Source organism: Bombus flavifrons, chromosome 4 (genome assembly GCF_040668555.2).
Source record: "Bombus flavifrons isolate JBK064 chromosome 4, iyBomFlav1_principal, whole genome shotgun sequence".
In the NCBI taxonomy this organism is placed as follows: domain Eukaryota; kingdom Metazoa; phylum Arthropoda; class Insecta; order Hymenoptera; family Apidae; genus Bombus; species Bombus flavifrons.
In genome coordinates, this window is record NC_138445.1 from 11,766,529 (window position 1) to 11,793,320 (window position 26,792).

Genomic DNA, 26,792 nt, shown 5'->3' on the forward strand with positions numbered 1-26,792 from the left:
CCCTTTGTTCAGTATATTTATAAAAATTTCTTTATTTTATTGCAACTACTGAAAAATTTTCACATGTCGCTGTCGTAACTTCACATAGTTGTTGGAAACGATGATTGAATGCTTTACACACATATATGCAGTAGAGCTTTACATAATTTTCGTTTTTTCCTTTATTCGACTAAAAATATTTAAACTTAATTTACGAATGTCTAGTTCTGTGCAGAGAAGGAGGGATTTATAAATCATTTCATACGTATTTCTTCATCAAATTTTTACAATGTATTCGAAATTACACAATTATAACGATTCCGTTAATTTTATTCGATACCTGTCCGTGAGTTACTTTTCAAAATTGGTATACTGTTAATCACATATGTCGATAATCTATAAAGATGTCTAAATTATTCCGTTACATATAGAAAACTTAACAATCGTGACGGATATGTCAAGATCTTTTATCTCGCGATTAACTTAATTTCTTCTTGAATCGCCATTAAACGTCGTCGATCTACGAGTCTTTCTTTTATACTCTTCATTATGAAATATATTTCAACCATAGTTTTCGTTTCATCTTCGTCTCTTTCTCTCTCTCCCTCTCGCTCACCCTTTCTCTCTTGATCCGAACATTTAACAAACACAATTAAAGAAACTTAATTTATATAAAATACGTAATGTTACATACGCTTATAGATATGTAACGCGTTTAAGAAACTTCCTCGTTCTTTTTTATCCGTTGTCATACATATCAATACAACCGATATTGTTACAATAATTATTACGTCCAACAGAACAACATTTTTACAACGTAGAAAACGCTCATCGAAATACGGTGAGAATCACGCAAACTAGTCGCAACATTATCGTCGAATTCCGTCTATACACGCGTTATCGAGTGTTCCACACGTGTACATATTATATACAATGCAAATGATAAAGTATCACTTAAGAACGTCGATATTTTAATTATTGCTATGATCCGCAAAATGATAGTGTTACGGGTTTCTGATGAATTTGGAAGATTTAACGAAAAACTTTCTTCGGATAGCAGACGTCATTTTCTTTACGCGTACAACATATTACAAATAAAACGGCATTTGAAATAGAAAAGTGATGTATGCTCATTTTAATTCTAACAGTTATTCGATATTCGAAGATATTCGAGCTATTAAACGAAAAGACATATATTAAATTTTAGTAGTCGATAATCTTTAAAATTAAGCGCCAAGAAACATTATCATCTTCTATTTCAAATACTATTTTACGGGCCTATGATGTTCAATACTGGTTGCACGTCGCCCCTTCCTTCGAAAAAATGATCACTTCTTTTAATCGTTAGAAAAATATGGAGATCAACGAAACGAAATGATTTCGTTAGAAAAAGAAACGCGTTCAAACATACAACTTGTAGCGAAATTAACAGCATACTTTCTTCGCACTTGAAACGCTGTTAATTATAGTCCTCCAACTATTATTCACCTGGGACTGGTCGCACGTTAAACATCGAGGAAGCGAATAGGAAAAAAGAAAGATCGATAATAGTATAAAAGGAAGTTTGTTTTGCAGTTGTTGCAGCCAAGCGAGCTCGGAAACACAGTATTTTTAATACTACAACTTAGTAATAATCTACACGTAGAAAAGCATTTAAACGTCGAATTCAAGCTCGCCGTCTATAATAATGGTATAATGGCTTTATTGTAGTAAAATTATAGTAATAACAATCACATATGGTGTTATCTATCAACGAGATGTAACACGCATGTTTAAAATGATGAGACATAAATAATTTAGACGCATCGTGTGCTCGACGTAGTGCGTAGAAATCATGTAACATTAAAAATATATATATATATATTTATATATATTTATATATATATATTTATATGTATAATATATATAATATGTATAAATTGTTGAGTTATTTCCTATAAATATCTTCTAAAATCTGGCTTGGCAAATTAATCACTTAGAAACAAATTCACGATTTTCATTAACTTTAGGCACCAATGGTATGCAGACCCTGTCTTTGGTACATACGACCGATTCGATTTTATCATGTATCTGAACATTAGAAGACATCAATTGGTTTTGTCTTCCATTCATTAGAAGAATTCTTTCGTTTATCAATACACCAGTTACTCGTTCCTTCGTTTCGTTTGTTCGTTTCACATTGTTCGTTACATTGTCAGTTTGAACTTTGTTCCATCGCGGTACCAAGGAATCACTCGGATTCCTCTTTCTTCCCTCTCTTTCTTTTTTTTTTTCTTTCTTTTCAATTAGTACAACGACACAGTCCTTAAACACGTCTGATAACAGAAACTCAGTCTTCTTCCTTCTTCTCTGGCTTCAACTCAACCATTGCGTGCAGTTCTTCCGGACTGTACCTACAAACGAACAATGATATTATAAAACATGATCATCGTTATCACCCTAACCGATTATCTTCGACTACTCTCAAGAGAACTGAAAGATCAGAGCATCGTATGTGTTGCACACTTACCCTAAGAGACTTTGTAAGTCACAGACAAAGCGGTAAACGTATCGTTTGCCAGCTGTTTTATGTATAATATTCTTGTCGTAATAATAACGGAGACCACGGCTCAGTTTCTCGTAGTTCATTTTAGGCTTGTTTTTACGGATACCCCAACGACGTGCCACTTCGTCCGGATCCGTCAACTTGAACTCCCAGCCATCGCCAGTCCACGAGATAAAGCCTTGACACGATTTGTCTGTTAACAGCTCTAACAGAAATTGCCAGAGTTGAATGGGACCGGAACCGGTAAAGCAGGGTCCAGTGCCTGTTAACATTAGAAAGTAGCCCTTCTTTAGAACGAACTTTTTCCAAAAACTCGGACGAATCGTATTCTAACTCGCGAGCGATTAATTACTTGTATAACCGGGGATCATCGCGCTCTGCAACAGAGGTTTCTGATCAGCATTATTTCCAATAGACGAGGGATGATGAGGATTGGAAGAATCTCTTGGACCAAGACCAGCTAAGAATGCCGGATGATGAGACAGGTGTTCGAGAGGGCCGACTCCCCATTGATCACCGCCAACGCCGCCACCTCCTCCTCCGCTTCCGCTTCCTGGAACCGTTTGGAATGGCGTAGCGTCGTATTGTCCGTAACCACCGCTTTCGCTGTATCCTTCGTGGTAGCGACCTAGGTTGCAAACCACCGATTATAATCGTCGAACGATCGCTCAAATATCATTAATTAAACTCTACTGTTCTCCTTGCTGTTTCTGCTTCTTTTTCTTTTCGTTCCTATTTTTTTATCTCTATATATTTGTATCTCTTTAGATATTCTTCCTTTGAATACCTTGTTCGTAAATTCATAAAACAAAAAAAAAAAAAATATGAAAAAGACAAGGAGCAAATATATCCAAATACTTTAATGACCAGAAGCAAAAACATCTTAGCAACGTCTAAGGATACTGATCAATTCGATAACATTTATATTGAAATGTTGTAAACATTGTTATATTGAATAATTGTAAATTCCAGATAATATAGATTGGAGAACAGCAGCTTCAAGTTTCTTAACCATTGAGGTTACCTCGAGGATAATTTTTAAACGGCGATGGCTGATACTTCGGCTCGATTTGAATTCCACTGGCGCTGTAAAATTCCGGCGAGCCATCCAGGTTGAAAGGATGCGGCGGTTGGTGATCCTGCGGCAGACTGTGATACTCGGACGCCTCATCGTAGCCGGAATAATGTGCCGGAGTCATGTAGCTCTCCGTCGCCGTTTGACTAACCCTTAAGTCACTCTCGTTAGTCCCTGTACCCGTGAGATCGTTGCCACTCGTCAACCCTGCTCCACCGCCTTGCAGGTGCTCCGTTATATGGTGGTTGCCATAATTCGCTGCTCGACAATCACGAACCATATTCAAATTCTACCATCCTCCTTTGAAAAATCGATAAATCCACGAAATATTCGTTCCATTTTCCGCTACTTACACTCCGTCTTCAGTTGGTTCAAGTTCCGTAGATGTATGTACGCGTTGTTCGCGTTATTGTTATTATTATTGTTGTTGTTGCTGTTTGGAGTACTGGAATGAGAGTTGGGCGCTTGAGCGTTATGGCTGTGAGGTGGCGGCGAGGTTTCATCCCTCTGATTCTCGTCTTGGCACACGGGACTGCGTAGATGATTGTAACCTCCTTAAAAATATTACCATAAAAGCAAACGCGTTACGTATGTTCCATGTACCCTTAAATATTTGTGTTTCGCGAAATGTGCGAATTATTCGAAATCGATCGATCGAAAGTGGGGGGATGATTTTGTTCGCGCGGCTGCACAGATCCAAGCGAATCTGCCTGTACTTTTATTTTTTATTCTCTTTCTTTCCAACGATACAAGGTGTCCAGATAAAACGATTACGATGGGAGCGGTGGAGATTTTTAAGTGTCATACGACGAGGGTTAAACAAAATTCTAATTCCGTGGTTTCTGTACGCTGCTAATCCCCATCGTCGTCGTGTCTCCGTACTTTGCTTCCGTTCGAAGGATAGCGGATTTTCGCCGACCGGGAGGTTTCGGGAGTTTCGACTTTGCGCTCGGGTCGGGAGGATTCGCAGCGAAGGGTGGCGATGGGAAATCGTTGGAACCTGGGGAGTGCACGGTGTCACGAGAGGCACAGAGTCTGCAGGGAGGAACCGCTGACACGTGGGCGGCGCGCATCTCGACGATTGGCCCGAGCCAACTCCGCCTATCCTCGACTTCCTTTCCTCGGCCACGAGAAACCCGTCGCGCGTCCATTACGGAGGCTGCGACCCGCTTCGACCTCGTCCGATCGACCACGAACGCGATAGCGCTTGTAAAATCATCGTCCGATCGTTTGATCTCGCGAGGTCCGAGAGAAGATCGGGGAATCTCAGGAGATCGGTTCGAACAGCTTTGACGTACAAGTTCAAAGATTTATTCATTTATTTAAACGGATAATAAGTTCTTCGGTATATGTGTATAGAGAGAAAGAGAGAGAGAGAGAGAGATAGAGAAATTGGAAAGAAACGAATGTAAACAAATTACATCACGCCTCAAGTTATAGAAAGATCATCGCTATGCATTAACTTTTGCGATTATCCTATTAATACAATTATGCTTATGCTAGAGAATTTTGTGAGATTGTTGTCTAACGATCGTAACAAGTTTTATCTTGTCGCAATGTGATGTTTGCCAGCGTATATGTAAAAATCATTGTACTTCAACCAATTGTTATTTATGTTTTGTTTTTTTATTCTCTAATTACATTATAATATATTATAATTATATTATAATGTAAACGGAACAGATGCGGTTTATTTATATCCTGCTATTTATTCGCTCATGTATGTATTCATATACAGGGTGGTTGGTAACTGGTGGTACAAGCGGAAAGGGGGTGATTCTATGTGAAAAAAGAAGTCGAAAATATAAAATAAACATTTTTTTTTTTAATTTTTCCATCGAGACAACGATCTACAGTGAGATACGTTATAACGAGACGTGATAAAGTGCGCGCGTACCGAGCGAAAATTCAAAGTCGATTTTCTCGAAAACAAAGCCTCGAACGAAAAATTTTTATTCTATATTTTCGACTTCTTTTTTCGCGTAGAATCACCCCCTTTCCGCTTGTACCACCAGTTACCAACCACCCTGTATATAAATGATTTACTGAGAAATAAAGTAAAACAAGCGTCGATGTCCTGTCTCTATATACCTTTATTTCTGAAAAAAAAAGACATTATGAGAATTGAAAATATTGGATTATGTAAGCAGAAAACCACGCACGAAAGTGGTACGAAAACGAGGGAGTATACCAACTGGACCCAAAGCGACCCATTATGGGACACCGTTAAAAGGAACAAGCGTTAAGAAATAAGCTATGCCTGATCGAGGGTCTCGTAGCACGCGAGTTTTAAGGCCAGCTAAGATTCCATAAACTAAGATAAGATAAGAAAGCTATTTACAATGCCGTTTAGTGATTTGTGAGGGAATGTAAGATCAAGCATCTCGCGTCTACGTTCGAGAGATTCAGACGCAACAGACGTTTAACAAAGGCCAGAGTAATCGTAATCAACGTTAGAGACGCGTGACAGCTTAAAACACGTGGCTAGGCATAAAAATCTATACGCTGTACACGTTCTAAATTGATAATGTGACGAGAATGGTAAGATGACCAGATGGTAGAACAGTAGTTCTAAGTGAGGCTTAACCAACGCACGATACACGATACGATCTAACGGTGTTGACGTCCTTAAAAAAAACTTACACGCTCTATGTAATGTAACCAAGAAGCTCGAGCGCACTACTGTCAGTGGCAACCTTGATGATGTGAGAAGCGAATGATGAATCAGTCGAGAAGATTACACCAAGGTCCCGAATAGTTGTAGACGAGAGAAAGGGACCGTGCACGGTGTAATTATTTGAATTGAATTGAGATACTAGCTCGAGAGAAACGAATGACCGGGCATTTCTTCAAGTTAAGTATAAATAGACGACTACACGCGCAGCAAGCTTGCGAATGTCATTCTGAGTAAGTTTATAGCTGACAGAATTATCAATAACGTGATACAATTTCAAATCGGATGATTTATGGATATATAAATAGAAGAGGAGAAAAGACAGTAGGAGAAACAAGTATGTATGCCATCGATAAATAAATTGTAGAGTAAAGTTGATATTTTAATATTTTATGAAGATATTTCATCGCTCTTGGGCTTTGGAGTTTGCAGCTTGTTTGTTACTATTTAGTATAAATTAGCATTTTACACGCGCATGTAAGAGTCGTTTTATCGTAATACACTTCTTTTATTGGATATTGCGCTCGTTTCGTAGTAATTTTTACTACGTCACGGATGGTAAATATGTAATTAAGCGATGGATTGAAACAACACTGGGAATACTCTGTTCTCACTGTCGCACAGTGCGATGGAAGGCACGTATCCTGGACAAAATTTTATAACTTTCGTCGTCTTCGCGATAGAGATATTCAACAAACGAGGTCACTAATTAATATAAAACATGCTATGATTTGCATCAAAATAATTTACTTCTCGCGCACAATGCGGCCTCGGCGCGAGTTTGCGACAGAAGAAAGATCGAAATTTCGAAATATATTTGAAATTATAATTACAATATGTGAAATTACGCATTGCAAATATAATTTCATGTTGTAGATTATAAATGTATGTAAGTGGAAAAATATAAGTAATAAACGTATACGAGTACATAACGACTGTAACTTTTGCGATATTGTTTAAAAATTACCGATAAAACAAAGATATATATCGTTAAATTTTCTCTCGAGTTCGTAAATTTTAATACCGCGCGAAGGACAAACATCCGATAAATCGCAATTTGTAATAATTCTTTGGACTTTTGGAAAAATATTCCTAACTTTTCCTTGTCGCAGATTTTCGAAAAAAAGTCATGCAATATTAAAATTTACTCTATGCTTGATACGAGATAATAGAAAGCGCAAGTTATATTGCGCTGCATATTTTAAATTTGATTTTATAAGAGAAGCAAAATTATAAGATTTAATTGTTGTATTCGAGTTTAAATATCATCGCACACGTAGAAGCGATAAAACTTATGAAAGATTCGTTAAAATAAGAAATATCCTGGCCGCGATTCTTCGTAGCAAATATTTTATCAAAACGTTTCTTATTCGTGCTATTACGGAAACAACTACTGAATTACAATAATTACACTCTTTCGTTGCCTCAATATTTGCAGTAGCGAACAAAAGTTTAAGACGACTACCTTTCCGATAGTTAATCCTACACCATATTATTAAGAAATAATTAACACTTCCAAGTTTTCCTTACAGTGACACACATGTATCTATCAATGGTCATGAAACCATTATTAAGATATGAACAATACTTGATAGGATGAATACGAAATATATGAGACGATTCGATGCTGCATTTAAAACATTAAATGTCATCAAATTAAACTAATGTTTAAGACGAACATTCGAACAAAGTGACGCTTCGAATTAATCGAATGATAATAAGCCTATTTAACACGACGTATTGAACTTATAATAACAATTGTTACATTTAAGGAGGTATATCACGCAAAAAGAGAAAGACTATAGAAAGAATATAGCAAATACGCATATTATTGGAAGATTTGAGACAGTTTGTAAGCAGGCATAGTAGCTATAAATTTAAAAAAATTGGACGCTATTACGACGAATCAAAAAGCTACAGCCCAGTTGGACTTCGTCCGAAAACGATCATTTTCGAACCGCTACGCTGCTGATATTCAAAAAGAAATCTGCGCCACGAATGATTTTGAGCCTCAAAGGACGCGTGTTTCGGAAGAAACAAGTACTTAGTAGTAAAAATCGAAAGTTGGCAATTGCTTTCGCCGAAGCACTAAAGCACTGGACAGTACAAGATTTGAGGAAAGTGATATTTTCCGACGATTCGAAACTGAACAGAGTGTTACGATAGAATGGAGTTCGATAGCGAACAACTGCGGATTAGTGTTTATTTAATATCTATAACATAACGCGATAATCAATCAATCAGAAAACTAGTCTTATGCTTTTATTTGCTATTGTCTGCATAAATAACACTTGCCATTCATCTTTTACTAAATTCTTTAAATCTTATGTTGATAAATACCGTCGTCTGGATGTTAAAACATAATTGCAACACATTATCGGGGAAATTAATTACATCGGATATGAAAAGAATGGATTTTTGTCGTTTCATTCCAGTTACTGATAAGATCAAGAGCGTTAGTCTTCGCGAATCCGGCTCCGCGAAGATAACAGTACACGCGTACATAATCTGGTTTCGATTATGCCTTTTGTGGGGGACGTTTGACGTTTCAATAACGTTTCGTCGATATTCTGAACGCTTGTGTGAGATTTCATTGCTAAAAATCGCACTTCACATGCAAACGATCTCCGTTCCATTAAGAAGCTACTATAAATAAGCTCGATAAATAAAACATTGAACCGTTTCTAAATGTCGCAGTTAGCGTGGCTTCTTATCGTATCCGTTGGTTATATAACACCGGATTTTAATTAAACAATTTTCTTTTCCAATGAATTCTGCTCGCGCTTCGCAACCATAAAAAATCGCTAATTATTCCGAGCAGCTTGGTAGCGAGGCTCGCGATTCCACGGCATCCCCCGACGTCGTGCAGGACAATGGCTTCTGGCGGATTATCATAATCCACTGGCTAAGCGTCGCGTTGCGTGAATACACGGAATTACAATGTGCACGATATGTGTGACCAGCCGACGTTCCCACACTTATCCTTTTTAACGGCGAGGAAAACAGGTGGCCCGGCACTCGACCCGTAACGAACAGATATCGTTCGCGACACGAATAATGGGTCCACTCGCGTTAACGAACTTCCACGATCGTCGGAGATACGATAGATGATATCTAGCCGTGTCGATCGGTTGCAAAAGCCACGGCGGATTGTAAAATCGATTCATTTAGTTTGCAGTTAATTGGAAGCGCAATTAATCGTAGGTTCGTTGGAACAATTGTCTGTTTACATGACAGAGGAACCATATCGTTTGTAAACGTTATAAGGGTGCAATGATAAGTATTTAATATAGATCAGTAGATGCGGAGTATCTAGATTAGTATATAGATCTTCTTAGTTAATATCTTTTTTGGTAATAGAAAGGTGGAAGAAGTCGAAGCTTTCGAAGATTTGCTAAATATCAAAATTATCACACTGAACGAAGATCGTTCAAAGTATTCGAATCCTAAGCAGCGAATCTAAACCTAAGAAAATAAATCTCTCGCCCTAAGAATTGGAATCACCGAGGTAGAATTTTAACAATCTTGAATTTCACCCTATACTATGGAAATAATCCAAAATTACAATTTGTCGTAAAAGTTAATTTCCAATTTATCCTGTACGTCCCATTAACGTTGCTTCTACTTTAATGAACAAATTTCCGAGCTCTCCTGTACTCCGTTACTAAAACAATGGTCCTGTAACAACGAGTCAAACAAATTCTGCTCAGCGCAAGGCGCAAGGGAAAGAAACCTCTCGCTCGGTAGACACCACCATAAAGGGTCAAAGAGTGTAACGACACGCGGAATTATCATATAAGTCCAGGCGGGTTCTCATAGGTTCGCGGGCAAGTCGGTTCGAGGAACGTCGACGTTAATGGGGGCCCAAGGGACGGACCCTTGCGCACACCACCTACACCTGCATGGGTTGGCGTGTAGCTGCACCTCGCACCCCATTTCATGGACGGTGAGCGTGGGAGTGCAGCTTCGAGTCGGCCCTCACGGCGTGCCACGCGCACGCATACACCTAAACGCTGAACACACACGTAAAACCATGAACACTTTGCTCGTGTGCTCCTCCACGAGGTACATGTTTTCATGCTACCTAAATGCACCCTCTTCTCGCGTTCCTTCCTCCACGATCCTTCCTCTCCATCTCTTCTTCTACCTCTTCTTCTTCTTGTTCCTCTGCTTTTTCGTCTTCGTCGCCGTCTTGAGCCGCGACTCCTAAAGAGGGGGGCAGAGCAACGAAACTATTCCGAAATTCCTGAAGCATTCAGGCCGCGCGTTTGTTCACACGGATGAACAATTGAAGCCGGAGCAGGCAATTCTTTTTTCTTCCTTCGCGTTTGTCTTGATCGCTTTTCTTTCACGTTGGCTCTCGTTCTTCTTTTTCTCCAAAGTTCAACCGGGTTGGCATACTTTTGGGCGGTTCTGGAATTTCGGCCCCGGAGTCTCGTTAAATTTGCAAACGAGGGCTTCCTCTTTTCAATTTTCCTTTTCCAAGAGCGTTTGAACGTTCTTTGTATTTTGCAGATCTGATATTACCTTCACGGTATTGCATGATTCTCGCTGGCAGGGTACATTAACGTAATCCTTGGATGATTAATTCCAAGTTCGCGGGTTCTTTGTTATCCAGAGTGGATTACGACACGCTATCTGTATATATATGTATATATGTGTATATATATATAAGTAATCTACTTCCTGATCTGGATGTTTTTAATCCTAATTATAACTGAGCTTCCCATGAAACTATTGCTCTCTTCGTATCTCTTCCTATTAAAAATCACTCGAGTCGTTTAACTAACTTCCAATTGTAAATACCAACGATGAATTATTTGTATGTTCCACGATACCGAAGGAATGTACGAATAGGAAGGGCGTTGGAACGTAACCTATAGAAAGTGTTGGCAAATCGTGACCTGCGTTTTGTATGGTATTTCCCCTGGACCCAGAGGAACTATAGACGAAGAAGGCAAGAATTCGTGCTGCTTGTTTTAATTTTCTTTCTTTTTGCATAAACATTACTTCCATCGACGGTACGTTTAAGCCTCAAATGATAGAAAAAAAAAATTATGGTTGATTGTTATGGTTTATTGTTTCTGATTCATATTGGACAAACAGGGATTATATATAGAAATTCTTCTAGAGAGAATAGCAATTTAGTAACTCAATAATAAACTAAAATATCATAAAGTACTAAGCAGTGCAGTAATGTTTAAAAAAATACGGACATGTAAGTGTGTAAGCAACGTTCAAGTCACATGACGTCATAGAGAGTCAAGAGAATTAAACAAATTTATTATTAGACCGCGGATGTTTATGCGTTTATGAGAAATTTTAAGATGCAAAGGTCATTCAGCTTCTATCTACATACAAACATTTTCCGACAATTTACCACTTCGATATTTTTCATCGCATACCTTCTATAGCGTATTTCCTTTCGTTCGGTACACTCTTTACTCGTGTAGCTCGTTGCTTCGTCGATAAACAAATGATAAGATCTACAATGAAATACGAACTCTGTACTGGAATTCAATCCAGAAGAGAAAGCGCCTGGTAAGAGAGAAATAAACGAGTAGAATGACGAAGAAGAAGAAGAAAAAGAAGAAGAAGATAGTTTCGAGGGAGCAAATGTAGCCACCAGCCAGACGCGTATCAGCTGTGGAACAGGTGCCAAGGGCTGGTCCGCAAGCAACGAGTAACGGCGAAGAAACGCAAGGCAGCCAGCAAGCAAAACGTGGTCAGCAACGCAGGCCACGAGGCACGCGCCAAATCGAATGAAACGCCAGTCGGCCTGCACAGCTGCTGCGTGTATATAAGCCGGAGAAGAGAAGAACACGACGACGAGGAAGAAGGAGAAAAAGGAGTAGACCGGCGGCCTCTTGAAAATTAAAACCTGCCCCGCGAACGCTTTCATCGCCGGAAGCCTATTATCTTTTTCTTTCTCTGGAGCCCGCCGATTCTCCTCTTCTGCTCCTTCTTCTCGCGGCCCGTATCGGAATCTTTTTTAGATACAGAAGATTCGATTTGATTTTTGGCCGAAGCTCCAGGCAATGGATGACGCAGGTGTAGAACTAGATTCCTTTCGAAGAAGTTTCATTCGTTAAATTTCTTTTTATCAAATGCGATAGAAATAGGACCGTAGCATGAAACTCGTACCGAAGAAACAGAGCCTTCATACTTTATAAAAATTGAACAAAACGCAAAAATGCATCTATAAAATTACTATGAGAGAAATTACGAATCATTTTGACGGTCATGGTAATTCTAGTACTAATTTATTGATTTCTTAAATAATTCTTAAATCTTGTTTTAAGAAACGACGTGTTCTGTTGTTAACGCAAATAGTAACTTATTGTGAATATTCGATATTGGAAGCAGGGGTGGATTTATCCTGACGCTAATGACACTGTAAGCATCATGGGTCCCCGAAACGTTATGCTGGCCACAAAAGATTAATAAACGATTATCATAATTACATAAAATACATTCGTTAGTGTGCAAAGGCTGTAAAATTTTAGTTTAACTAAGATAACGATTATTCAAGACGAGTATTCGATAGGCCCACTCTTCACCATCTAACTATAAGCGAATATCATATTCTGACAGATTAGCCAAAAGATTTTTAAACATTAACAATGTAAATATCAATTATATTAAATACTAATTTCCTATTGATTTAACAAACATCGATTCAGCCAGGTTTTAAATTTCATTTAGTTCAGGAGCTCTAAAATCGTTATTAGCTGCAGGTCTCCAAAAGGCTAATCCTTTATCGATTAGAAATGTTCCGGCTCGTAAGTGTTTCATACTCGAATTATGCTAAAATAACGAATTAAAAGAATTAACAAATACCTTAGGGTAGAATTAAAATACTTTAACAAAGGTTGGGACAGGTATTAGATAGCTTATGGTTAATGAATATCGGACTCTTTCCAACTGGCAAACCAGAGGTCGAATAAGAGTATTACTGGAGGAAATAATGAATTTGCTTTCGCGCTAGTTGCCATGCTCTGAGCTGTTTTGTATGCGAATAAACGACATTCGAGGTACGCTGCGAATTCAATGAATCGGGACTGTTATTTTCCCCCTTTCCGTCGTCTTCCTTCTTCGTCGAAATCATGTGCTTACGCATTCACTAGGCCCTTATCAAGATAATAAGAAGATCAAAGGATTATTTAAAAATTGCTAGTGCGCAGGCAACGATAAGAGATCAATCGCTCTGTCTGAGTCTGGTATTTTATCGACGTTTACGATAGCAGCCTGACAAGCCTCAACGTAAATGTAAAAAATCCACGATAATTTCGTCTATCTAAATCATGACAGGAGATGAGTAATCCAAAAATCAAATATTTACGTAAAAGACAAGTACACTTACATATCTCGGAAACAGTATAAATGTTCAACTGATTCATAAGAATTGGCAATAACAATATCTAATTTTGATATTTATTTTACGATAACAATGGTAATAATGATAATAATAATAATAACAATAACAAGTTCAAGGAACTAATAATGCACCATCAGATTAGCATTGTTCTCGCAACAGAGAAACAAATCTTAACGTACAAGACAGAAAAACGGAATAAAAACAAGATGTTGACGCGCGCGAATGTCGCGATGAAACGAGGATGATGAAAAACGCGAGAGGCGTGCGCGTAAGAACGCGGTGACAATTGTACGATAGAACGAGACTCGGAGAAAAAGTAAAAAAGTAAAAAAGAAAAAAAAAGTCGTCCTCGACGACAACGAAATCGCGCATTGTTCGGTAGACCGGTGACCTGCGAACTCTCCCACACTCCGCACAGCCTGTCTCCGCGACGACGAGCCGGTATACGCGTGTTTTTTCAACCAAAACGATGTACGCTCGCGCGCCACCGCGTCACCGTATGCGAATGCATGGAAAATTTTTATGCGTCGCATATAAATACTACAACTTTTTATATGTGTATCAACTTCTTGGTTTTGTCGCTTGTCTTGCGACTTCGAAGACTGTAAGCTTCGACATTGGGTTCGATTTCAAAATTCGTTGATGGTTAGCGAATATCTCGCTCGATGTTGCACATTTAACGAGTTACTTGGTAGCTAACCAAATGATAAATACGTTTAATCTTAGGAGGTTCTCAACGTTCGACATATATTATCAATACTTCCAGGTTCTGAAACAAAAGCATCAATATTTATCGCCAACATAGTGTCGTCAATATTTATTGACAAAGCATATTTTCATCGAGAACCTTGAAATATTGTCATTATCATTGATTCTCCGTATATCGTCCTTAGGATAACTGGCTCTAGTTTAGTTCTAAAAAAATTACCTGTAATTAACAAAAGCTTTGGATGATATATATTTCTATCATTAGCGACGAGTAAAAGGAAGATTTTGTTCATAGCTCAAAAGATATTTTGCCCTGGAAGGCTTAAAGGATGACTGAAGAGTAAGTTACTTGCAATTTCCTTTAATCTATCAACTTTCTGAACCTACTTATGATTGTCGATACAATGCCAAAACATGACAATATTTCGAAAAAGGATAGAAGTTTGGCAAAATGTAAAATACCGATGTCATCAATATTTTTTAATATGCGATCATCATTTGATAAACCGGAATGATGCGTTTATAGTGGACAAAGATAGTTGTCTGCAATATGACCATTTTCGCGCGATCATTCGTAATGCATATTTATCATTTTTCCATGCTTCCGGCCGAGATTACTCGAGCGCATTTCATGCGTGTTCGACGAACAAACGTCTCCGCGAGCAATTTCCATTTCGTATATCATTTATATTTCTTAAATATGCTTCTCAGCCAGTAACTCTCGGTAGCCAAAGATTTTAATATTCTTACGGATACCGAGTAGATTTCGCAACGAAATCAGCCGCGCTTGCAAAGAAGCCGAGTAAGCCGAACTCTCTCAGATCCTACGTTGCATGTTTACGTACTTACGTGGTCGCATGCACGCGACATTGTACGTTAACAAATCGTTAAACGAGTAGAAAATAAGAGTATTTGTTTTTGATAAAGTTGGCTTTAAATATCAGTAAGAAATGTTCGATCTCGCGGATCTTCTACACGACACTTACGATAAACAAACGTCTACTTAGATATGCAATTATACAATCCATAAAGTAGCGTTAATCGCTTCTGTATCTATTTATATAAATATACGTAAATACTCGAAGAGAAACAGTCATCGTGACGTTATAATATCAAATTAATCTACCAACAATAGAACGTAAAATTCGAATCTATAATTTTCATTCGTACGATAGAACCTTAAAATCATCGTCGATCGCGTTCGATTTCCGATCCAGCAGAGTTTCATCGCCGAAAATGATCGTCCGCTCCTTTCCATCGAAGCGATACCGCAATAATTGCACGGTTGCGCGAATTCACGGCGATTGTGCATCGGTGTAACGTTCAGGGAAATGCGCTCTCCGGTGGCGCGAGGTGTATCGCATGCGCGATCGAGGGATCGCTTCTTTAAATCCGATCGCGGCCATCCGTAGCGAGCCATGCAATAGCGACCTTGCATGGCACGGCACCAGGTTTATTGGCAATTTAGCATCGGGCCACACCTAGGCTGCGAATGGCGACGTGCATCGCGAACAAAAGAAGCCCTCGCGTTAAAAATAACGATATAGTTACGGATCATTATGCGGCCGGGGCACAACGATTATTATCGAGCATTGCTTCCAGTCTCTCTCTTTTTGCTCGTCCGTTCAATGTTAACGCTACCGCAATATATCCATAACTAAAGCGTAGAACTTGTATCAAAGAAATCGAAATGAAAGGAGCATGTAATAACATACCTATGAGTGCACGGGAAGAGACAAACCTCTATAACGTTAACACTGCAATCGCAGATTTATTAGATTCTAGGTTTATAGAATACAGATTTATAGCATGAAATTATAAAAGGTTGATCGCGTATCGGAACTTTTCTTTGCTTCTACAAACGCGTTGAAAATCTCGACACGTCTTTTTATGTACATTGGCTACCAAAAGTATTTGCAAGTATCTTACTTTCCAATGAAACGTTCTTTCAGATCCTATTGTTTTCCACGTCGTCGTAGTATCAAATTTTTGTAGCTATATGAAAATACTTCTAAACGATACGGAATTTAATTAGTATATGCTATGATAGATACAATGGTGTACAAGTATGTTCTGTAGCTATGGTATTTTACACTTCTTGTAGACTTGGTAGAACTTTATCCCTGTTGGAAACTTGCAGGCGATACAAGAGTCTCTGAGCGAAGATTCGGTCGCAACGAAGTGGATAAGCGTGAATTCGATTCGATCGTTGGTTGGTTTACATTTACCGGAACGTTTTCGTCTCGTCACACCGGTAATGCACTTTAATGCAATCATAGACGATTGACCTTGGTCAAATGGCCAATTAACCGCACACTGTGGCGGCACGAGCGGCACGAGTGGCTGAACGAGACGCGTTTAGCCACCACTGGGCGAAAACTTTGATGCCCTGGACGAAGATCAGACCATGCTGACACCGAACGATGATGAAGATCCATTGAACCTACTGTCTACAGCGAATCAATCTTTCGTTGAATTATCGTGAGATAACGTTACGCACTTACAAATACATAAAGGTAACATATAAAGATAAAAAATACTTCATTAGTGACAAATAAATAATAATATTAATAGATATCGGAACGATTTATTAAATTATGGTATATACGATACAACGAACGAAATTCTAATGAAAGTACCTATTGTTGACGTTGAAGAAACTTGAAAGTACTGTCCTGTTTTTGGGCCAAGATATCTCAAACGAGTTTCGAACGAATATAAATATTCCAGAAGATGTGCTCGAGCCTCGCAGAAGCTGATCTGACATATTTAATGTGACGTATGCTTATCCGATTTAAATGAAAATAATTACTTATATAAATGTAATCACCGATATCCGTAGCCAGATAGTGACAGTTCGACGAAATTTCAATTTTTGAGCTGCTTCCTGCCCTGTTACACTTTGTGAGCTTAGTATCCAAAGGGACAGCTGGGAAGCGTTTGACAAAATGCACCATCCATCGAAACAATTCTGTTTTATCATTATTCAGATTATTATCAACACCACGCTAATATTGACCTCAACAGCCAATCATTCCTCGATACAATAATGACGTATTATCAAACATAAGCGTTGTATCAATGTTTAAGCTCAATATCTAACATAACCTTGGAGAAACGGTCCACGAAACAAGAATTGCGAATTAATTTTATTGACAACACGTATGTATAATCCACAAATCTAATAGGTTTATTAAGTCATATACTTTTAACGAGCACAAGTTTTTCATTAATAAATCTGAAAGCTGTTTCATACGTCAAGTAGCATTTACGGAGAACATTTTCAGAAACATCGCTCGAAACCCAGTCATCCGTTTCAAAATCATTGAAAACAGCGACGACAAAAGAAATTCTACGTCCTATTTCATCGGTAATGAACCAAAGAAGATTTCAATCCAGAAATTCCAACAATCTGCTCTAGAAACATCTCTAAGAAGGTCTGACAAAACTTCATCAACCTTCGTTTCGAATACTTTCATCTACATTAAAATCATCGACAACGACGAAGAACAAGGAAATTCCAATGTGTGATAGATCCAATACGACACCCAATGCCCGGGAAACAGGGACTTCCCTCGAAATCATCTTTGACTTTGAACAGTTTCGTCCACGTTAAAATCAGAAAAAATAACGAAGAATAAAACAACTCTATACCCGCCTCTTAAACTCTTAGAAAACATTTCCAGAAGGATCGGAGATCTTTCTCGAAATCTAATCATCCTTCGTCTACATCGAGTTCATCCAAACTGACGAAGAGTATGAATTTTCAATCCCCAGGAAACTGAACTTTAAGAAGCATCCGCGAAGCTCATCTCCAAAACCCGATGATCCATCGTTTCGTATACTTTCATTCGCATTAAAGTCGCGAAAGATGTCAAGAGGAAAATCGATTTTGCAGCTGGTTGTATCGGTAAGAGGACGAAGAAGAGAATTGTCGCGAGTACCTGGCGTATGGGTGGTCGCGTCCAAGGAGACCGGCGGCATGCCGGTGTTGCGCGCGATCGCGTGCTGATGCGGATGTTGATGGTGCGGATGGGTGAGAGGGTCCGTCTCCTGGTACGAGGGGTAATCGGCGTAAAACGGTTCGTGGCCTGTCATCAGCGTGTCCAGCATGTGGAGCACCATCTCCGAAGATGCAGCGGGGCCGCTACTCGTCGTCTGACAGAGTGGATCCGAATGGTTGTTGCCGTACGTGCCGACGATTATGGCCGGCGCCTGCCCCGAAGGCCGCGACGTCTCGACGCCCGCGACGCCCGCCGTGACGTCCCTCTGATGATTCCTCTGCCGCTTCTTCTGCTGCCCGGTGCTGCCCGCTCGTTGACGCGCACCTACTCGCGCCGATGCACGCGCGCATTCGTGCACCCACCCTCTCTCTCGCCGCGCCGCGCCGTGTGTAAGAGAACACCGAGACGATCAGCCGAGAGAGGATCAGGCTCTCAGAATCGACTGGCCACGATCGAGCATGCGGGAAAGTTTCGTCGTTGTTTTCCAGGAACGCGATAGACTTTGCTCGTCTACGAATTGCATAGCTAAGTTTCGGTGAGCATGCGAAAATTTCTAGGCGAGGAGGAGGGGGAGGCAACTTTGAATATTTATATACGTTCTATCCTAAGAGAATCGTCGACGAAGTTCGTAGAAACGTAGATGACCAACCACTTTTCACGAGGAAAAACCATGGACGATCGGTTTGCAAAATTCTTCACTTCGGTCAGTGTCCATTCACTGAGATGCACAGTATCATCACAGAATCACGACGGACTCTCCGATCGTTCCTCGCGGTAAACACACTTTGGTAGCCAGCATAGAACAGGTACAGTTTCCCTCGCACCTTTTGTATATCTTAAAACTCGGCAAACCAAACGAGACTCCTATGCACACAGAACTCTAGTACTCTAGACGAGATAACAACTTCCACGCGGAATACCGCGTTGATCCGCGCAACAGGTGTTCCACGGGTTGGAGCCAGCCACCCTCGAGGCACAAGCCCTCTATCCTCCTTTTACCTTCCAAAACAACCACTCTGTCTTTTTCAACTGCTGTACTATAATCTTCACACTGTATCCAAGCGAAGGAACAACTAGCACCTGAGAAGCTCGAAGAGAATCTCTGGCTCTTCTTTAGAAGAATAGTGTATCAACTCGCGAACGAATGAACGACCGAACGTCAAAGAATCACAACGAGAAACGAAAACTCGAGAAGAAAATACGCGTCGGATCAAGAAAAAAGATCGACGAAAAAGAGGCGCGAATCGTACGTACAACAGAGCTTCTTCTCGCGTGCACTCTCCACTTGACGTGAGCGCGCGTGTCACTGTGACGAAGCGCCGCGCCGTTTCCGCTCTCCGGTCCTCTGCATCGACCTCCCTTCCGTCGCTTCCCCTCCCGTCCAACCCTCCCCTTCCGCCGCTAGCAAACGTTACCCCCACCCCGTTCCTCGACGGGACGCGATTCAACCAGCTGCGGACTGTTTCGTCCTCCGTCACATTGCTGCTCCTTGTTGGAGGTGGAAGTGTCCAGTGGTGGGGATAACGAAGCACCGATGGGGGAGAAATGCGGCTCGTGGTGGGGATGCGTGTGACGCGTAGTGGGGTGAGTGGTCGGTTGTAGGGGTGAGTGGGGAGGGGGAGGGATTCACAAACGCCCCTTCGAAGCTTCAACAACCACCTGCTGCCACCGAGGCGATATTTTCTACGCGATTGAGTATGTGCCATGCATTTCCTCGAGAATTTGAAGCTCAGATTGGACGACTGGTTTTAAGTAGGTCCTACGAGTCAATAAAGAACAATGTAATGTATTTGAGAATTGAGTGTTTCGTAAGGTAGTGGATAGATACGTTTCAAGCATCAATTTGGGTGACTTGGTTAGTTAAGCGTCTTGATTTATGACATTCAGTTATTTCGGGTCACGTGGAATTGATTAGTTTATGAGAAAGTTGAAACGAACTGTCTGTGTTTAAGGTAGTTTCGGTGGATTATTGGCTTTGCTCGTGCGAGATCGTAAATTAGAAGTTAAGACACGTAAATTGGATAAAATTGGGTTGCTTTCCAAGGGGCGCCTAACGGAGGTGTCGTAAAGATAGAGGCCCAGCTGGCTGGAATAACCGTAAGCGTATGCTGGAGATGTCCCATCCCTGTGATAGATCGACTAAGGATAATATTATTCTTGGTCCTGTGGATCGAACGACAAATCTCGTTCCTTGTTTGACACTGATTTTCCAAAGCGACTAAATCCTTCTTCTAAAGAGTCTTAACACTTTGCCGTCACGTTAGTAACGTATTCAATATGCCAACTGATTCATCTCGAGTAATTTACTTTCCCAAGATATTCGCAACTCGAAGGTATTCTTATATTTCTGTGAACATTAACTATTTCTGTTAAATCAAGTTCCAAGGCAGTAACGAAAATATTCGTCAGAAGAACGAAATAAAATAGAGCTGCAAACGTTTCATCAACCCACCCCTTCATTCTCTTGTACGATAAAACAACGAATAAGAGGAAATGCAGAAGAATCTTGCCTCCAAAAAATCATAAAAAAAGAAAAAAGAGAAGAAAAGGAAGAAGCATAAAACAGAAGTAACGTGGCGGGAGTACATATATACATACTGGTATAACGCTTATAATACGAGGTCGCAACTCGAAGGGCCTAGCCTATTTTTGAGAGGGGGCTGGCTGGGGAGGCGCAGAGAGACCGGATGCTAAGAGAGGCGAGGCAAACGGGGGTTTCTCTGTTCGGCGGGCTCGCACGTGATGCAGAGGGGACCGGAAGTGCTCGCTCCCCTACGCCTCGTGCCTCTCGCTTCTCGTATAGTCCGCCGGCAATAGTAATGGGACTTACGAGCATCGCACAATAAGGACACGAGAGTTCGATGCGCCTTGTGCCTTCGTTTCTCCGCACGCTTTTACCGTTCGCGCGAGTTGCTTTGCTCCGCTCTTGTTGCGTTTGCCTTCGTTTCTCCCTATCCCTGGATTTGCACCTCCCACTTTACTCTGTCCTCTGGCCTCTTTTCTTCCACATATCGTCTTTTGTCCTCGCGTTCGGCACGAGTTAACGGAGTTACGACAAATCGATGTCTGGTATGCCTGGAAGTCTCAACCGGTGTGTTAGATGTGTTTTCAAGAGTCGAGGGGTGAAACTAAAAAATATTCCCATTATCTCTTAGTAGTTTCGATTTAGCAGAGAATTCCACGCGTTTCTTTCAATTTACGGTCTCTATAGCGAAAGACCGTTGACGAAAATTCGCTTGAAACTAGAGATAGGAAATGAGAAATATATCGGACAGCAACGATCTAGAAACAACATATGACTATCAGAAACTTCGTCCCACTAGTAAAAACGACATGGAATTATCTGAACCTTCCGACCAAGATCCGAAGACCTATCTCTGAAACCTGGAACCGACAGTTAAGAAAATTGGAAATCCGTCAAAGAACGGTGAAAACCTAGAGATCGTCGAATCCCTAAAAACCTCGCGAGAGCTCGATAATACCCGCTCATAATGGGGGTCGGTATCTCAACGTACTGTAAAACGGACGTACAAGATCTTACAAGCTTCTTTCTTTCTCTCTTTCTCTCTCTCTCCTGGCATCTGTTCGATTCCGAACGCTCTCCAAGTGAGCAACAATGCCACGTCGTGCACGTACGCGCTTACAAGCGAGAGCCAGTTCGAGGAGGCTGCATTTAGGGGTGCATTAAGGGAGGAGCACTCGAGGACATTATAAAACTATCTCGCTGCCGGAATATTGGGGTAGGACTCCTCCTTCCCTTTCACTATGCTGCCTCGGCTTCCGGTTGTAACGTGAGCTTCCACACGTTCTATTCCTCACCATTATATCTAACCATCTCTACCCATATTTCTCTCCTCTCTAAGACGAGCTACCACCAATCAACGATCAGGAGGAGGACGAGAAACGGCGGCCAGAAGAGGACTACGACGGCGACGACGATGAACGACGTCGTCGAGGGCGAACGTACACGGACAGGAAGAAGGGACGAAAAAAAAAACATACACATACACGGCGATCGTGTCGTGAGTTCTGAATGAGCCAGAGGCTTTGTAGGTCCCCGAGGCGGTGTACGAACTATGAATGAACGAGTGAATGAATACAACCTGCGCCAACAACCATCAACCCCCCGTCACCCCCTTGTCCGCACGCCTTTTCCCTTCGCCGATCGTTTCATCCCTCTACGACCCTACTCGCCGGATTCTTCATCCCTCTACTGGAACGTTTGTTCCACGGCCTTGTACGATCGTCCACAAGCCTCTCATTATGACATATGCTCGTGCTTCCACCTCGCCGCACTCCGAAAAACGATGTTTCCGATGATCTTTCTATTCTTCGCTTTGGCTTTTACGAGCTGGATGACGGTTTAATTAAGTCAGCCCTGAATGTGGATTATCATAGTTTTGCTCGTAGATAGATAGCATAGCAGTCGGTCGTTCGATCACAACTCTGGAGGACCTTGTGAAACTCTGGTAATTACGTATTCGATGCAGAAGGAAACCACTTGGAAAGCGATCGTTAGCTAGTTACGTGCGATATATTAATTCTTATGTATTCACTCTCTTCTAACAGAGTACAATTTTAGGTTCTAGACGTTCCTCGCATCTTCTTGCAAACGAAATAGAAGGAACTTCAACCCTTGAACCTTACGAAATTCTTTCCGATACTTTCATTAAAAGCCTCGATAAATTCTTCGCTGTTCAAGCTCACCATTTCCGCTCCACCACGCTATTCAGCTCGTTGCAACGACATCTAATACTTAAATATCGAGCATCCCCTTCGATCTACCCTCGATGCATCATATCGATCTCTCTCTCGAGGTATACAATGGCACACGTGCGGCTATAGTTCAGATATGAATAAAAGCAAGAGAAGAATATCGTTGGAGGACAGCGATGAAGGCTTGTGTGGCCGCTAAAATCCGCTCTTTCAGAGGACAACCGATTGGCCAATCAAAATGCCGTATGGCCAGTCTCGGCTAGTTATCACGCGGTGGTTGCTTAACAAATAATCATTGTACTCGTCGGCACGATTGACTAACCTTTCCATAAACGTAGCGAATGGCGTCACGATGGCCGTACCTTTTTTGGCCCGGGTGTCAGTAAACCGTAGGGAATCGCTTTTGCGCGCACGGGATTCGACACCGTCTATAATTTATGCACGAGCGGCCGCGTGTGCGAGACCACAGTCTCTGTGTCCGTGCACGTGCGACGATCATACGTGACAAACGGAAACGATCGTCGTCCAACACTATCCTCGAAATATTTATCGACGTTCTATCGAATCACGATACGTTGACTCTTCGTGTCAATATATTCGGCTAATTGTAAAAGAATCGGTCTCGAAGGGTTGATATTTCGTTTGATATTCGAGCGGTGTGTTCGAGTTTCGTAAGGTTGAACCTTGGATGACGGATTGTGCAGGCATTTGGAAAGCTCAGATTGCGGGATTTCGAAATACCAGGGAGTTTGGAGTATATTTGTAAATTTCTTTTAAAAACGACGAATTCCTCCTTGGTTTCGGCAGAGTTGAAAGAACATTATTTATTACGAATTTCTGAAGAGCAGCGGAATGGTAAAATCGAGCTGGTTGGTACTACGTTATGGAACAAAATTAAATGTTAAGGATGTAGCACATAGTTTCGTTATCGTTGGAAGAAATTGAACGTTCTAGAGCGAAAAATTGATCAAAAAATGATTGAAAGCAACAAGAAGATACACGTGTCGTTTAATAGAATGTTGATCTTTCTTGAATCTCGCTACCTTTTCGAACATTCCATATATCAATTTAATAAAATTTCTAACGTAGAACTTTGAGAAATTTTAATAACGAATTCTCCGTACGTACTGAATTAAGAAGGCTGAATCGAATAAATTAATTTCAATCGAAATTTACTAATCCAAATCTAACCTACATATTACTTCGTCGTAATTATATCTTTAACGAAATCCGTAATGTAACGGTACTTTGGGAATACCGATAGTAGTTCCTTTTTACGTAATAAATTAACATAAGATTCTAAATAATTTGAACAACGAATTATTATCAGTACTTGTAATTAAAGAAGAAAGATGGGAGTAGGCGCGACTGAATTAATTTCAACGAACGATTTCCATGCAAAAGCGATAGGAAGATTTCGCAGATTTTTCATCGGGCTTGGCGTACTGTATCGTGATACTCGTGCACAAGTATAGAACGTGTCGTTGCAAGACGACCAACACAGGCGACCGTATAATAGACTCATTATTTCTGCTTGCCGGAGCACTGTTACGTTATGTATCGCGGCTCTTCGAGGTCTCTGGTTCGACTCTCGCTTATCCTCGCTTTCGACCTCCTCCTCTTGGAACCGATGCATTACGTTACTGCTGCACGCGCGTTCTCCAACTTTTCCAACCGACGGATCCTAGGCATAATTTATCCGATTATTCTAACTATTCATTATATCGTTCATTCAATCGCTACGATTCTGGAAAAACAAACAATCCTACGTTCCACTGCTTCGCTGAATCATCCTCGAGGAACATAATTGCCAACTTCGGTACAAACAGACGACTTTGAATTCGAAAATCGAGGAATTCTAAAAAGTTTGAAGAATACTACATTCTACTTCGAACTTTGGAGGAGAGACGAGAACAAGTTCTAAGGCGCGAAACGAAAGAACGTAGCGAAGAATTTTCGGAATTTTTATACTAAAAAAAAAAAAAAAAAAAGAAACAAATCGACAGAATCGATATACATTTTTTTTTTTACGAATGAAAGACGCGTAGCAATAAATAGCTCGGTCAAATCATACCTAGTTCCGAAACTAGGAAGGGAGTGACCGAGAGGCGCGGAGGAACATCGTGGATTTTTTATTGGACTAAACGCGAGGATGTCGAGAGAGGCAACAGAGCCCGGCGTCGTCTCCATTGTCCGCGGCGAAGCGTGCAGAGGGCCCGACTTTCCCTCGTTCACCCACGGTCACTGCTGCAATGACGTAAGGACCGGCTAGGTAATTGTTACCTACGCTACGAACGCTCGCCTCATAATGTTCTCCTCTGTTCCGTTCTATTCGACCCGGCTGCGATTCCCTAACGCGTATCAAACACGCGTGTACTCTTCGTCACTGTGTCACTAGCTTTGCTTCTTCCACAGAACCTACTCAGATTTTATATATCTAACCGATTCTTTACAAATATTTAAAATACATGTCGAAATTCGTACCTAGGATTCTTCCCAACCGAAAACGATCTTCACAAGCGTGTCGTCCTCGTGCAAGTAGAATTATCCGAATTTGATTACAGTGGATTCCATGGAAGCAAGTTCTATTGGAATGGCGTAAAATAGAATTCGATGGAGCCAAATACCCGACTGTAATGACGTATCAGTGATACGACAAGCACGAACTCCCGTTTTCAAGGGATCACATTCCAATCCCGCTATGATATTCCACAATCTACGATCGATTAACCGAGAAACGAGGGAAAATATCGGGGCAACGACGAATTGTTCGATCGGATGAATGGGACAGCGATCTACTCCCCGGTGAACGATTTTCCATTGTTCGTCTGTGGAACGACGAGTCCTTCGGCTGAATGAGTTGCGTCAGAGTTCAGCCGATGAAAACGCCGAGAATAAGGTGAATCACAGCGGCGCGAATTGCGCACCATGAACGGGGCCGCGAGATATTGCAATCCCGCGAACCCTTTGCCCCGTGTCAGGTGGAAGTCTCGGTTAATGAGCCGACTTCTTCCAGCAAGCATCGCGAAAACCCTCGGTGAAATCGCGTGGATTGTCGCTAGCCCCCTTCTTCCTTCTTTCCTCGTCTCCTCGAGGAGGGACGATCCGACGACGAAACGGTTAAACGAGACGCGAACACAACGACGATAATGAGAGACTTGTGGCAACACGTGCAAACGCGGTGTGTAGAGAGATGCTATCAGCCACCCTGACGTAACAATGAGAAACTCCTCTGTGCCCGCCACTCGCAACGCTTTCCTTCGTTCGTCGCTCGCAATCGGGGAAATAAATAAATCGGCTTGTCGCACGCTGGACTTGCCATGCTCTTGCATCCTCTTCGTCTCTGCTCAGCGTTTCCCAACTTCAACTACGAGCTAATCTTCTAGGAGAATCGGTTGCGAGGAAGGAAAATCGGATTTTCTGGAAGTGATAGTCGGAAGTGACAATCTTTTTAATACGATGGACTTTCGTACAAAAATATAACAGTCGCTCTAAGACTGTTGAGCGAGAGTGTAGATTAAAAGTTTAGTTATTTGTTCCTTGGAGTTCCATCTCCTCGTACTTTTCTTCTATACACGACAAACTTGCTTTCGATCGAAGTAGAACATACTTAAATACCTAGAGGTCTTATACGAGATTTATGTTCAGAAGCAATAGTCGAAGAAGGTAAATCGACCGAGGGGTTGGGAAACGCTGAACAGAGTCTTAGAAGA

The 26,792-nt window shown here is 41.1% G+C and overlaps 1 protein-coding gene and 1 long non-coding RNA gene across 6 annotated transcripts in view; one reads left to right on the forward strand and one right to left on the reverse strand.

The window, feature by feature from the left end:
- Window positions 1-3: 3 nt before the first annotated feature.
- pnt (ETS transcription factor pointed) overlaps window positions 4-26,792 on the reverse strand; it is a 144,382-nt gene continuing 117,593 nt past the window's right edge. For all 5 annotated transcript variants that reach the window (XM_069112111.1, XM_069112115.1, XM_069112112.1 and 2 more), the window contains 5 exons: window positions 3,953-4,153; window positions 3,549-3,857; window positions 2,877-3,152; window positions 2,489-2,786; window positions 4-2,372 (listed from right to left, as the gene is read on the reverse strand). In XM_069112111.1, coding sequence (XP_068968212.1) covers window positions 2,309-2,372; window positions 2,489-2,786; window positions 2,877-3,152; window positions 3,549-3,857; window positions 3,953-4,153 — 1,148 coding nt within the window. In that variant the 3' untranslated portion in view covers window positions 4-2,308. The remainder of the gene's footprint in view (window positions 2,373-2,488; window positions 2,787-2,876; window positions 3,153-3,548; window positions 3,858-3,952; window positions 4,154-26,792) is intronic.
- Window positions 17,406-17,666, forward strand: LOC138179387 (uncharacterized). Its single transcript, XR_011173024.1, has 2 exons — window positions 17,406-17,521; window positions 17,622-17,666. It is a non-coding gene; the product is annotated as an uncharacterized LOC138179387 (long non-coding RNA).